This window comes from Erythrolamprus reginae, chromosome Z (assembly GCF_031021105.1).
Source record: "Erythrolamprus reginae isolate rEryReg1 chromosome Z, rEryReg1.hap1, whole genome shotgun sequence".
Lineage (NCBI taxonomy): Eukaryota > Metazoa > Chordata > Lepidosauria > Squamata > Dipsadidae > Erythrolamprus > Erythrolamprus reginae.
The window spans coordinates 78143986-78158857 of NC_091963.1; the positions used below are offsets into that span (position 1 = coordinate 78143986).

Below are 14872 nucleotides of genomic sequence, written 5' to 3' on the forward strand. Positions count from 1 at the left end.
GGCTAAAACATATGAAGAACAGTTGCAGGAACTAGGTATGTCTATTTTAATAAAAAGAAGTACCAGGTAAGATATGATAGCAGTGTTCTAATATCTCAGGGGTTGCCACAAAGAAGGGGAAGTCAACCTATTCTCCAAAGCAACTGAGGGCAGAACAAGAAGCAATGGGTGAAAACTAAATAAGGAGAAAAGTAACTTAGAACTAAGGAAATATTTCCTGACAGAACAATTAACCAGTGGAACAGCTTGTCCCCAGTAGTTGTGAATGCTCCATCACTGGAAGTTTTTAAGAAGATGTTGGATAACCATTTGTCTGTAGTAGTGTAGGGTTTCCTGCCTAAGCAGGGGGTTGGACTAGAAGCTCTCCAAGGTCTCTTCCAACTCTGTTATTATTATAAAATGCCTCATACTTAAGGGAAAGCACTGACTTCTCCTCCTTTTCTAGTTGGAAAAGCCATCAACTGGTTTCATGTGTTACACTGGGGAACAATTTGTAAGACAATTTCTGTTGAGTTTGATTTTTGAGCTTTTTTCTAGGCCTGGCTGTTTCAAAACTATAGTTAGTTTTCTTCTACCACGTCAAGTTTTTTCTCTACACCTTATGAGAATGTGACCACTCTCCATGGAATCGAGCATGGATCAGAGGAAGCACTATTGCTCTCCTATTGGCTGACACAAACCTTCTCTGATGGGCACTGGGTGAATGATGCATAGGAGAACAGCGACAGTTTTTTACTGTAGCAATATGTTATATGCTGAATGGCCTCTTGGCCAAGCTTCCTTCTTGGCCAGCAACGTGGATATACCAAGTATCCCTGCTTTTTGTGTATGTGGGACAGCAGAGCTTGTGAGAAGCATTGGATGTAGTCAAATTGGTCTCCAGGATCTGACCTGAAACCTGGTGATCCAAACATCCTATATCAGCTACTTGTCAACAGAAATAACATTTTATTTCCATCTCTGCATATAAAATTGGGTTTTATGAAGCAATTTGTTAAAGCTTTGCCAATTGAAGGGGACTGTTTTAAGTATCTCATTTCAGCATTACCTAGCCTGTCATTTGAAAAGATAAAGGCCGGTATTTTTGATGGTTCACAGATTTGTCAGCTTGTTAAAGATGAACATTTCATTGGAACAATGTCAGAAATTCAAAAGAATGCTTAGTTAGTATTCAAAAACATTGTTAAAGACTTTCTTGGAAATACACGAGCACAGAATTACGCTAAAATTGTCCACCAACTCTTGAAGACCTTCAAACTGCTAGGTTGCAACATGAGCATCAAATTGCATTTTTTATGTAGCCATCTTGCTAACTTCCCAGAAAATCTTGGAGCAGTCAGTGATGAGCAGGGTGAGCGATTCCACCAAGATTTGAAGATCATGCAGTCATGGTATCAAGGTAGATGGGATGTACATATGATGGCTGACTATTGTTGGAGCATCAAGTGAGAATGTCCACAGATTAAACACTCCAGAAAAAGCTATAAGCAAAAATTTTACCTTAATATGTATAATTACCGTTAGATTAAAAAACAACTACCGGTATTTGTATGAACACAATTTAACTTGCGGTAACTATTATAGCCTTTGTATGAATAAAATTATTCTTTGTAAACAGTATATTTGGTAAGTTTTTACTTTGCTTTCCTTTATATCAGTGGTTTCCAAACTTTTTTTGCCTATGCCCCACCTAAGCATCTCTAAAATCCTCATGCCCCCACCCCATGATGTATAAGTCTTACTATTCAAAAAGTGAACTTCTGCTCATGAGGAAGAAGCCTAAAAAGGCCATTAACTTGGTTTAAACAAGGTTCCAATTGCCTCTATTAAAAATCAAATTGCCCCCCTGTGGGGCATGGGACCCAGGTTGGGAACCAGGGCTTTATATGCACAATTTGCATGACTTTTTAGGGTATCCTGTAGTTTAAAAAATTGATGTGATAGACAAAAGTGGTTATTTTTGGATGCAAAAGCCAAAAGTTAGTTGAAAACAAGTCACAGATTTAAGTCAATAAAATTGCTGTTCCCCATTATTCATTAATCATTTAGTAAGCCAATATAAAATCAATGTCTTTATAGCTCACCTTCCATTCTATGATGGGATAGAGTCAGTAGTAGGATTCAAATGTTTTTCTACTGGTTCTGTGGGCATAGCTTGGGCATGGTATGGCTTGGTGGGCGTGATTTTGTGAGAGTGGCAAGGGAAGGATACTATAAAATCTTCATTTCCACCCAATCAGCTGGGACTTCAGCACATTTTTGAGGCAAAGAATAGATGGGGGCGGGGCCAGTCAGGGATGGTATTTACCAGTTTTCTGAAGTCTGAACTATTCAAAATTTCTGCTACTGATTCTCCAGAACTGGTCAGAACCTGCTGAAATCCACCCCTGGACAGAATCATATATGGTGGATTCCCCCATCATCATTTCCTCTCCTACCAACATCTCCTATTTTTGTGAACATGACCATCAATTATTTATTCTAATTGGGATGAGACAAGGGTAATTAAATGTGCGTGTGTGTTTGGAACACCATGTGACTCACCTGTCAATTGTATGGTTAAGGTCTTCTTTTCCTATTTCTCACTGTGGCATAAACATACTGCAGTTTGCAATAATTATTTTATGTTATGCCTCCTCAGTCTACAACTGAGGCAGTTTTATGTTGCATTTCACTTTTAAAAAAATATTGTCCATGTTTTACTGACACAATTTTTGCCATGAGTGTGATTTAGTTATATGTCTTCACAAGGGACAAAGATGGGACAATTATCAATAACACGTATATGATGATGCTATCATGCAAATTCTGTGACTTATGGAATGATGGAATCATTACACGCAACCTCATGTTGTCATTGTGGTTTGTTGCAGATGCCACTGGTTCTAGCAAAATTAGCTGAATATGTGGTTACTGACCTGATCTAGCTTGGAGAATTTTTTCAGCTCTTGAAGACCACTTTAGGCTATAGTGAGCATATCTTATCTCTCTGGTTACAGGATACGGCGCTCCATTCACATTTTGGATTGGTTTTAGAGACACCAAATATCTGATATGCGACATCTACCCATGTAATGCATAACCAGTGCTGTCTGAAATAACAGTGAAATAAATACGTTTTGTAATTAAACAAAACAATATCTCCCTGAAATCATATATTGGATTTTATTGATAGGTTATGGCAACATTTTATGATGTTCTGCAGAAGAATTCTAATTGCATAATATTTATTGGACTTGGATTGTTCAGATTTCACCAAGATGAAATGGGAATATATGACCAAACAAAAAACTTTCCTGTAATAACAGTCATAAACTCTCACTTTGCTGTGTAATAGCAGTATCTCTTAAGATTATTGTGGGTGTGTTTTTTAGAAATGCAGAGCATAAAAATGCATAAAAGTTCAATTGTTTGGATGTAAAATAAAAGTTATGTTTATTTTTGCTTGTTTCAGTGCAGGGCATAAGTCCATGTGGTACAGAATAGTATCTCTTCTGCATATGGAAGATCTCTATTTACTTTACAGTTAAGAATAATGCCTTCTTTCAGCATATTTCATCATTTTCCATATAGCTTATGAATGCTGTTAGAGACAGAGTTTCTAGTAGAGTAAAACAACGAATGTCAATTCATGTATACTTGTGCTGGCCATCTTTGACTTAAATAATGATTCATAACAATTCCTTGGAATATTGTGATTACAGAACGGAATATAATTAGCAAATTTATAATTAAATAACTAAGCTGTGAATTATTTGATGCTTTCTGAGCTTTGTTGTTAAGCTACTGTCATTAGCTCAATAGAAAAGAACTAGCTTTTAAAAACAACAAATACTTTGTAGGACAACAGCAAATATCCAACAGCTCTTACAACATGGTCAATTGCTGGCAAAATGTTGTATTCATATCTTTAGATGTTACCTGTTGAGTAATGAAATGTCCAAAAGCAACCAAGTTCAGAGAACACCAAGGCTCTTCAAACATATAACTATCTAGTCCTCTTTTTTGCACTTATTCTCTCTGGCAAGTATTGAAAACATTGGGAACAATTCAAAACTGAAATAAACCCAGAGGCAGGGTTAGGTGAAAACGGTACCTTTATTCAGCTCAGAAAAGGTAAGTGACTTTCAGCTAGTACCGTCTGCTTTGCCTGGGAGAAACCGCTCCTTTTATACATTTGCGGTTCCCGCCAAAGCAAGAGCAGCCGCGTCTGAGCCAATCAGGAGCGACTTCCTGATTCTAGCTCAGACAGCGCTTTAACAAGGAACAAACTATTTACAGAGATACAAGGTAGCCATTACAGGATACAACACCCTCCCTCCTTAGTTTGGATACATCCATCACGAAAGCCATGTGACGAAGTCGTCCAATCTGCCTGGTCTCCGCAAGGCTCGCTCCGACCTGCGCAGTTCAGTTGCGTCCTCGCTGCCGACGGTGGAGGTCGGCTCGCTGTTGCTCCCCCGGCGCGGCTGGGGCCTGTTTTGGGCTCCAGCCTGCTGATTTGGCCTGGCAGGCACAACGCTGACTTCGGAGGAGGAAGATGGTTCGGCGTCGCTGGAGGATTCTCTCTGACCCGATAAGTCCATTTGAATGTTTATAAAATCGGGTTGCGTGTTAAAGTCTGTTGAATTGGGAGAGTCTGTGTCAGCGGTTTGTCCCAGGGAGTTTTCTATGCATTTTCTTACGTGGTCAATGTGCCGCTTCCACATTCGACCATCCTCTAGTTTTACAATATATGTTTTAGGAGCAGTTTGTTTAACAATAATTCCCTTCATCCAGTTTACACCTCCATCAAAATTTTTTACAAACACATTTTGACCCAAATACATTTGCCTTTCAGGGTTTACATACATTTGATTATTTGTAAAAAACCTTGGGTGTAACCTATCTAGTGGGGACCTTAGTTTTCTCCCCATTAGTAACTCAGCAGGGCTTATATGCGTGTGAGTGTTTGGGGTAATGTGCTGGGTTAGCAAAAACTGGTCCAAATTTTGTTGTACATCTCTAATTACCAATGAGGTTTGCAATAGTTCAGATTTAGATAGGCTAGGCATGTACAATTTAAGCTTTTCCCACGGCATAATGGTGTATTTAGACCCCGTGTCAAGCTCCATGGAGCATGGCTTGTTGTTTAGAAGTAATGAAATAACAATTTTGCCCCCATTTTTTGTTGCTGTGTTATTCGCGGAAAATTGAGTGTTACCTCTTGAGTAGTCGCGGTTAGCGGCTGAGTAGTTCTTTCGGCCCGAAAAACGGGGAGGTCGGTTTTCTCGCGGTTGAGGTGTTTGATTCTGGGGTCGTTGATGTCGCGGAGTGGAGAAGGTTTCCTCCGGTGCAGATGCTCTGCAGGCTTCGGCGATGTGGCCGCGTCGGTTGCAGCGGCGGCATATGGCGTCCCGGAAGGGGCATCGTTGGCGCTGATGGTTTCCTCGGCAGCCGGCACAGGGGGCGGCGGGGTGAAGAAATCTGTGTTGTCTCGGCTGGTCTTGCAGCAGGAAACAGCTGTCCTCGTTGCGAGTTGGTGGGCTGAGGTCGTCTGGGTCCTCGGCGCGGGAAAACGTGGAGTCTATCTTGGTGATGACTTCTTTCCTTTCGTGATCCATCAGCTCTTTAGCAGCGGCGTCGGCGACCTCTGCGGTTTGTGCTAGCTTAATCACTGTTTGTAGGGTCGGTTCGTCTTCGGTGAGGAGTTTATTCCTGACCGAGGCGTTTCTCATGCCAAAGACTAAGGCATCGGTGAGGCAAGCTTCCGGGTTGTCAAACTTGTATTTTGCAAGCACCGTTTGAAGTCGCGTTGCAAATTGGTTGATTGATTCCGCTTCGCGCTGAGCCATTCTGGAGAACTGGTGCCGGAAAACCATGGCTGGTTTTGTTGGCTTGAAATGGCTTGCGAGCTTGGCTTGCAGGACGTCCCAAGCGACGGATCTTGCTGGCAGCGGGTCGGTGAGAGTGTGGGCGAGGGCGCGGATTTCTGGACCACAGTAGTTTAGGAAGATGGCCCGTCTCCGATCGGCGTCGGCGTCCCGTATTCCTGCTGCCTCGAGGAAGATCTCGAAGTTGGCTAAGTAGTCGTCCCAGGAAGTCTTCTCGGGATCAAAGAACTCAGGAGCCCGGCTGATTTGGAGGTTGTTCATGTTGGATGCGAGGTTTCTTCCGTCCGTCGTCGCCAGTGAAATAAACCCAGAGGCAGGGTTAGGTGAAGACGGTACCTTTATTCAGCTCAGAAAAGGTAAGTGACTTTCAGCTAGTACCGTCTGCTTTGCCTGGGAGAAACCGCTCCTTTTATACATTTGCGGTTCCCGCCAAAGCAAGAGCAGCCGCGTCTGAGCCAATCAGGAGCGACTTCCTGATTCTAGCTCAGACAGCGCTTTAACAAGGAACAAACTATTTACAGAGATACAAGGTAGCCATTACAGGATACAACAAAAACCTCATTTGATATGTGGCACACATATAGATCAAAGATGAAACAAAAGAGGGGTTGGGAGAGCCCTTGTACAACTTTGTTGCATCCTTTCTTAGATCAAGAATCCCTGCACTTCATTCAAGCCTCGTCATCTTACATCTGGACTATTGCAATCCTCTTTACATGGGGCTATCTTTGAAGAGCATTTGGAAGCTACAGCTGGTGCAGCAATTCTTTGGATCATTTGTACCACTGCTTCACGAGCTGTATTGGTAGCCAGTCTGCTTTTGGGTGCAGTTCAAGGTTTTTTAGTCATAACCTTTAAAGCCATGCAAGCAATTGGCTCCAGGCTACTTAAGCAACTGTCTCACCAATAAGACTGACTTGCTCTACCAGCACTAGCAAAGGGAGCATACTGCAGATCCTGTTAGCCAAGGAATTTCGGCTGGTGGGATCCAGGAAGAAAGTCTTCTCTGCCATGGCTCCTACCCTCTGGAACATCTTACCCCCATGGGCGAGACTGGCTTCCACCCTCCTGACCTTCTACAAGAGCCTGAAGACCTGCTCTGCTAAATGGCTTAGCATCCCATGGGTAGAGCTTCATACTGGAGGTGGCTGATTTAGTTAAATGCCACTTCCCCATCCCATATGTCCGGCACCCTTCTTTGCCATCTTGTCTTTATAATTGTTAATGTTTTTATCTGCTGTTGTATAATGGACATTTCCAATGTTTGTAATGCATTTCATGTTGTAAACCTCTTGGATACAAGATGGGCAGCAAATAAATTTTTAAAAACCCAAATGTTGTAGAAAAGTTGAATAGATTTGGAAAGATCTGGTATCAATAAGATTCTTCTTAAGTACTCAGTATGTTAATATCTCAAAGCTTAATTAATCATTCATAGATTTTCATACAAATTAGCCTCCCAAATCCTGATTGAATATCTCCTCTCAACCATGACACACAATATTTTTTTAAAAACCTTCAAATCACTATATTATGCTTCAGAAATGTTTCAGTTTTATTAGGTCCATGTTCATGTAACATAGTATGTTTGTCACTGAATAGGATCAGCTCTCCAATTTGTCAAATAGTTTTCTATTGCTTACTTTTAAATATAATAATTATAGATATAATTATGCATAGATGCCAGCTTGTCTTCCCAAGATTTGGCAGTAAATTATTGTCAAGATTTTATACTTTACATGGGTAGGATCTGGCAAAAGTTTTCCAGAAACAGCATGGGTATATAGAAATCTTTATTGCAAACAAGAATGAAGCAAACCAAGCAGCAGATTGCTGACTGCCAGAGTGAATGTTCAAGTGCTTCTTCTAAAGGTAGTGGTTCAAACCCATAGTATTTTCTTTATGCTCCTTCAATTAACTGTCTCTTTGTACAATATATCTTGCTCTTGAAATTGTTAAGTATTTACAATACTATCAGGCCTGATAATTGTCATGGGTGATTTCTCACATTGAAAATTAAACCCAGTGCATGTGCTCTACTACATACCCATCATCCTCATATCTTGCACTGCAGCCTTTTTATTTGGATTGAGAGTATTGGGAATGATCTATATAGGTTTAATGTGTGATTCATCCTTAAAGGATCCCTTGCCATGGGCAAGCTGTCCACTGAATGGTAACCACACAAACTATGAGGAAGAATGTGAGAAAGCAACACCCACTCAGTACTTTTGGTACAGGAAAACCCTCAATATTTCTCCATCCATTGAGGAAAGTGGAAGCATCCAATGGGAGCAAGCAGCTTGTCTCATCTTGGCGTGGTTAGTGGTCTATCTTTGTATTCTGCGTGGAACAGAATATACTGGCAAGGTAAGAAATGTACTGGGGTTGAACATATGGCATTTCATAAATATAACGGGAGCCAAGAAAAACAATCCTAAAAACATTTTAAAATATTTTTGGATTTAATTTTGCCAGGGAATTATTACTTGTATGGTAAAGACAATTAGTGTGGTGACTTTTTAACAGAGAATTAGGTTCTGAGATCTGTGAATTTCTCTATCACAAAAGTTCACGTTAGTAGAAGGATTTTATAAACATATGTATAAAAATGTGTATAGTTGAAATGAAATAGGCCCCATTGGCAATGTTGCTCCAGGCTAATGCTGCTAAATAATGCTAAATAATAATATTCTTGAAACTCATTTAGAATTTAAAATATATTAATTTTCAGCTATAGGAATATTTGCACTTCTAATAAATGTATCTTTTTTGCAGGTTGTTTATGTAACAGCTATATTACCTTATGTAGTTCTTATCATATATTTGATCAGAGTCTTAACACTTCATGGAGCTACTAATGGACTGCAATATATGTTCACCCCAAAGGTACGTTTAAAACAAACACTAACTATTAGTTTGCTTAAGATACAGTTAATATTGCACAATTATTCATTCTTACCCTGCAGAGCATCTGTAGAAGGAATCAAGATTGTACCAAAATCATGCAGTTGAAACTTCTTCTTTTGCATGCATTGTGCAACAACTTTAAAAAGGGCAGATTTTTTGATGTTTTCCTTTTTTTAAAACATTCCTCTCTAAAATACCCCAGAAGGTAAAAAAAAATTCCATGATGTTATCAAGATTCCATAATTATATACATTTTTAATTATTTTTTGTTTTATTGTTGTTAGCTAATAAAAATAGTAAATAGCAAATTATTTAATAGCAAATAAATTTAATAAATAAATGATTTTCATATTTAGAAGCCACTCACCATGTAAAAATTTTCAAAAACATTTTTGTTCCCAGTTGTTAAGTGTGTTTTCCTTATTGTTTGTACCTTAAATGAATAGAAAAAAGTTATTATTCCCTGTAAACTTTGCTTCTGTGGTCAGCGCAATATTTTGAAATTGATCTATTTTTAAGGATATTCACAATATTTCAAGATACTTAAGAAGCTTCTGGAATTGTGAGAACTATCAAGAAGTTTCTAGAACTGTCCAGAATTATCTAGAACTTTCTGGGACTGTACAGAATTGTAGGTAGCTGTATAACTACAGTTATATAGGGCCACTATAGCCCTTCCTGAGAGACGGAGGGACAGGATCTAATTGATTGGGATTGCATAGTAAATGGGCAATGGCCATCACAGACAAAGGGGGATTGACCTAGACAGACAGGTGTGAATTCAATATCTATTCAGATTCTGATAATGACAGTATTCACACTTCACCCCACACCCATTACAGGAGGAGCTTAGGAATGTAAATGTTTATAGTGTGTGTTACTCTGGTACTGGGTGATCAATCTTGCTCTGCTGAATCCTCAGTACACTCTTAATACTGCATGGAATAAAGACCATTTTTATCAAGTTTGGAGAGACATCCTTTTTCCTTACAGTACACAGCAACTTAGTCAATTTAGATGGCATCAAGAGGTTGCATACATCCAGCAGACGCATTTTGCTACGTATGTGGCCAGTTTATAAAGACAAGAGCGAAAAAGTACTCTGTGGAAGCATCTGGTAAATGTGTGAGGCCTACAAAGCATACTTCGGCATGCCTGTTGGTGACCAAGACAAACCATGGGCTCCTCATTTCACATGTGAGCACTGCAAGAAAACTCTTAAAGGTAAGTGGATAAATGCTACTCTCTTAAATAGCAGGTTAACTGTGTTAATATTGTAAATATCACTAGTCATTAGTGTGAAATAGTCCTAAATCAAATTCTCAATCAAAATTTTATTTTATAGGTTGGTACAGGGGAGAGAAGAGAGCCATGCGTTTTGCTATCCCAAGAATTTGGCGTGAACCAACTGATCACTCAACAAATTGCTACTTCTGCATGGTGGACCCTTCCAAACGTCGCACTGGCAAAAATGCACCGCCTGTAACGTATCCTGACATTCCTTCATCTATTGCCCCAGTACCACACTGCCCTGAACTTCCTGTACCAACACCTCAAGATAGAGCTACACCACCTTCAAAAGAAAGCAACAGGTCACACACTGTGGAAGACGTTGAAGATCACGATTTCTCTTCATATGCAGATGAGGACCGGAAGCCATACTACCCTAACCAAAAAGACCTCAACGATCTGATCAAAGACCTTGGTCTCACCAAGCCCAACGCTGAGCTTCTGATATCAAGGCTCAAGCAATGGAATTTATTAGATGAAAGCGTCCAAGTCACAGATCAGAAGAAGATGAAAACTAAGTACAACTGGTTCAGACTCTGATAAAGAACTATGCTGCAATGGACTGCAGGATGTCACTCAAAATCTATATCCTTGATGCTCATCTTGATAATTTCAAAGAGAACATGGGAGCTTATTCAGAGGAGCAAGGCAAGCGTTTTCACCAGGACATTATGAACTTTGAACGCTGTTACCAAGGACAATATAACAAAAACATGATGGGTGAATATATTTGGGGATTGATTCGTGAAACTGATTTGCAGTATAGTCGTAAATCTCGGAAAACCGCATACCTCTGAACAGTTTTTGTAATCTGTGTAAATTTGCAATGCATATAGTGTTTTTAGTCTGACTATATAAATGAGAATATGCAAAATCTTCTGTTTCTATAGTAAAAATGCATAATTTTTGTTGCCGTGGTCACAAAAGCAAAGTTTATGATGAATGTAAGCAATTTTTTTATTTGTTTTAGACATAAGCAATTGGAATATAACATTTAAAAGCTGGGAACAAAATTTGTGTTACATTATCAATAATTGCATAGCATAAGTGGGCAGTCATTTGGTAATTGGGAATTAAGGTTTGGATGAAGATTGAAGAATGCAGAATAAGAAGTGCTAGGGTTTGGAATGATTGTGGATTGTGCCTTATAAAGTAAAGATGCCTATTTTAATGCTCTTGTACTGCAGTTCTACAATACAAATAGTATCAACATATGACAATAATGGTGCCCCAAATTACTACCATAAGTCATAAGGGATATGTACAGGTGCAAACATGACCAGACACAATTATACAACTAAATTTTCAGCAGTCATTAAGCAAATGCCATGTTGTTAAGTGAATCCAGTGGTCATTAAGTGAATTCCATAATAATTAGGTGAATCGATACATTCCTATGGATATTTTTGCTGACAATTGTCAAATTCATAAATTGTCATTTTATTGCCAGAATATAATGTCATTCTGGAACGCTGCAACCAGCTGTAAAGAAAAACTGGTTATTAAATGCCAGGAGTGATCATGGAGGGGTGTGCAGCATTCAGAAGTGCAGAACTAGATTGTAAGAAGTTCTTTGGGGGAAGGTCTATGATAACTTCAGCCAGTAAGCAAGACTATCTGTAGCCATTTCCTATCTAAAAATGGCAAGAAATTGTCTTCCGTTTTTAGCTATCAACTTGAGAGTTATGAAGATTAAAACAGGAGTTTCTCAACCCCGTTTTATTAAATCAGTTGCAAGTACAGATAATTCTTGACTTTCAACAGTTCATTTAGTGACCATTCAAAGTTACAATATCACTGAGAAAAGTTACTTATGACTATTTTTCACATTTACCATTGCAGCATCCTCATGTTCACATGGTTAAAATCCAGATATTTGCCAGCTAATTCATATTTATGACTGTTACAATATCCTGAAGTCATGTGATCCCCTTTTGTGATCTTCTGACAAGCAAAGTCAATGGGGAATCCAGATTCACTTAACAACCATGTTACTAATTTAGCAAATTCACTTAACAACTGTGGCAAGAAAAGTCATAAAATGGGGCAAAGTCACTTAATGTTTCACCAAGCAACATAAATATTGGGCTCAACTGTGGTTTCAAGTCAAGAACAGGTAGTCCTGTCTCCCAACCTGCATCTTTTAAATTTTTAAAAAATAATATAGGGACTGAAGTATCATTTTTTCTCATTGTGAATTAATCTATATACTAAGAAATGAACAAAAAGATATTTTGAAAAGAAAGGCTCATCCACTGGATATGAAAGAAAATTTCTTATTCTCTACTGCTTTCAGATCATAGGATGCTCTTTCTTTGGGGTTAAAATTAGTCCCAAGTTTTGGCAAAGAATGAATTTTTTTCTTTAATATTTTTAATCTTTATAAAGGATAGTTGCATATTAGTTTTCCTCAGGGAAAAGTTATGTTATTATTTAGCTGAATACCATTTTGGCAGTAAAAATATATAAATAAATAGAAATAAAAATATATTTATTAATATAAATAAAATATTTATTTATTATTTATTCCGATTTTTATGCCGCCCTTCTCCTTAGACTCAGGGCAGCTTACAACATGTTAGCAATAGCATTTTTTAACAGAACCAGCATATTGCCCCCACAATCCGGGTCCTCAGTTTACCCACCTCGGAAAGATTGAAGGCTGAGTCAACCTTGAGCCGGTGATGAGATTTGAACCGCTGACCTACAGATCTACAGCCAGTTTCAGTGGGCTGCAATACAGCACTCTATCTGCTGCACCACTCTGGCTCAATATACTAATATGAATATTTTCACAACAGAACTTTACTAGCAATAGTCAAAATTCAGTAATATTCAGTAATACGGTAAATATGGCCTACTCAGAGTGCCAATGTTCAGATGTATTCTTGAGTACCCCCTTTGTTCAGACATTGTCTCTTCAAATACATATATAGACAAATGAATCTGTTCTGTTGATGTCCAATAACATTTAATTTGGGATTTTTGTAATGTATTGCATAAATGAACTTTTTATACAAAGTAGCATGACATGTAAGATGGTGTAGTGATTAAGGCACCAGACTATGGTAGAAACTGGGACATTCCTGCTTTAAGACCAGCTAGATATCTTGGGCCAGTTACTCTATTTTAGCCTTTGGGAGGAGGCAATAACAAACTATTTCAGAAATCTTGCCAAGGAAATTTCAAGGAATTGTCAAAGCAGTCTCCAGGAGTCAACAGTGACTTAAAGGCAACAACAACAGCTTGATATATAATCTCTCCAAATGTCGGGAACCCAGTATAATGGTTAAAGCTGCCAGATGAGCAAGAAACAGAACTTGTATCTTCATCACTGCTGAAATTGGTAAATGAGGAAGACGAGGAGGAGGTGGTAGTGGTGGTCAGGAAAACAACAATGTAAAAACTAGAACTTGAATTATACAGGTAGTCCCTGACGTATGACAACAATTGAGACTGGAATAGTCATAACTAAGTGATGCAGTCATAAAGCGAGATGTCAAATAACCGCTTTTTGACCACAGTCCTGGCAGTATCTTTTTTTGTTTTTAACCAAGAATTGCAATCATTAAGAAAGTACATATACCAATCCAAACCATTCTGGTCTTGGTCTCACCTATCCCAAGGTTCATTAAGGCAAGAGAATATGTCCAATTCCCTCCACTTGCTGATCTCCTCTCCATTTCTGTCCTTTTGCCCCTGCACTCCAGCCTTGTGGGGTGACAAGCAAATCTAAAACCATGTGGCTTTGTGGTTGTTTTTCATACCTGAGAAACAGCAACTTGTCCCAAATATAGTCATTCTTGTGCCCCTGCCCTGGAAGACCCCTGCAGCCCACCACTCAGCTGCTTTGCTATATCCTTGTTGCCAATGATAATTTCTAGAGTGAACTAGGCATTGATATAAAAGAAAACAACCTCCTTCTCCTTCTTCCTCTTCTTCCTCTTCCTCCCCCCTCCTCCTCCTTCTGTTCCTCTTCCTCCAACAAACTTGAAACCCAGCTATGCCCAGGAGTGCTGCAAAATAGCAGATTTTAACTGGGACAATGAAAAGGCTCTTAGCATAATTGGATTGACACTGAATTACCAACAGCTAAATCATATTCGTGGTGTAGAATCTGCTGCTAGGTATCGGGAAATGTTGAAAAGAATTTATGTTCATGATATTCTGAGTGCACACATAAAATTTACATGAAAACTATTGAGATCCTGTCTGATGAAAGATGGTGATATGTTAGCCCATTTGGAGTTTATGAAGAAGACTTTGCAAGAGCTACATGATAAAGAACTGATATTTTCTGAATTACATCAAGTTTATATAATTCTTTCTTCATAGGATGAGAGTTACGTTATGTGTCTTCACTGGAAGTTTTGACCAGAGATGTACTGACCAGGCGGGGGTTCCTACTCACCACCTCTCCCTGTGTGATGCGTGTGCAGCTCCAGGTGACAGGTGTGTGTGTCCCAGTGAGATTTTGCTTACGCACATACGCAGGAAGCAAAATCTTGTGAGAGGACACACATGCAGGAGAGATTTCAACAATTTTTTGCTTCCCGCATGCACAGAAGCAAAAAATCACCAAAATTTATCATGTGTACATGCATGTTCTCATGAGATTTTGCTTCCTGCACATGCACAGAAACAAAATCTCCCCAGGTCACGCTCTCCCACCTACCAATCACTCGGAGTGCACACAGATCACCGTTTTCGCTACAGATGCACAGAGTGGCCCGTACCATTAAGGAACCCAATACTAGAACTGACATGATAGCGGACTGATAGTGGAATCAAAGAGAAGG

General features: G+C 39.1%; 1 protein-coding gene across 4 annotated transcripts in view; it reads left to right on the top strand.

Annotated features, from left to right (window-relative positions):
* Positions 1-14872, top strand: part of SLC6A20 (solute carrier family 6 member 20) — a 194680-nt gene that overhangs the window by 60888 nt on the left and 118920 nt on the right. For 3 of the 4 annotated variants that reach the window (XM_070727684.1, XM_070727685.1, XM_070727686.1), the window contains 2 exons: positions 8016-8243; positions 8652-8762. The exons of the other annotated variant lie outside the window; for it this stretch is intronic. In XM_070727684.1, the coding sequence (XP_070583785.1) occupies positions 8016-8243; positions 8652-8762 (339 nt within the window). The remainder of the gene's footprint in view (positions 1-8015; positions 8244-8651; positions 8763-14872) is intronic. 4 annotated transcript variants of the gene reach the window in all.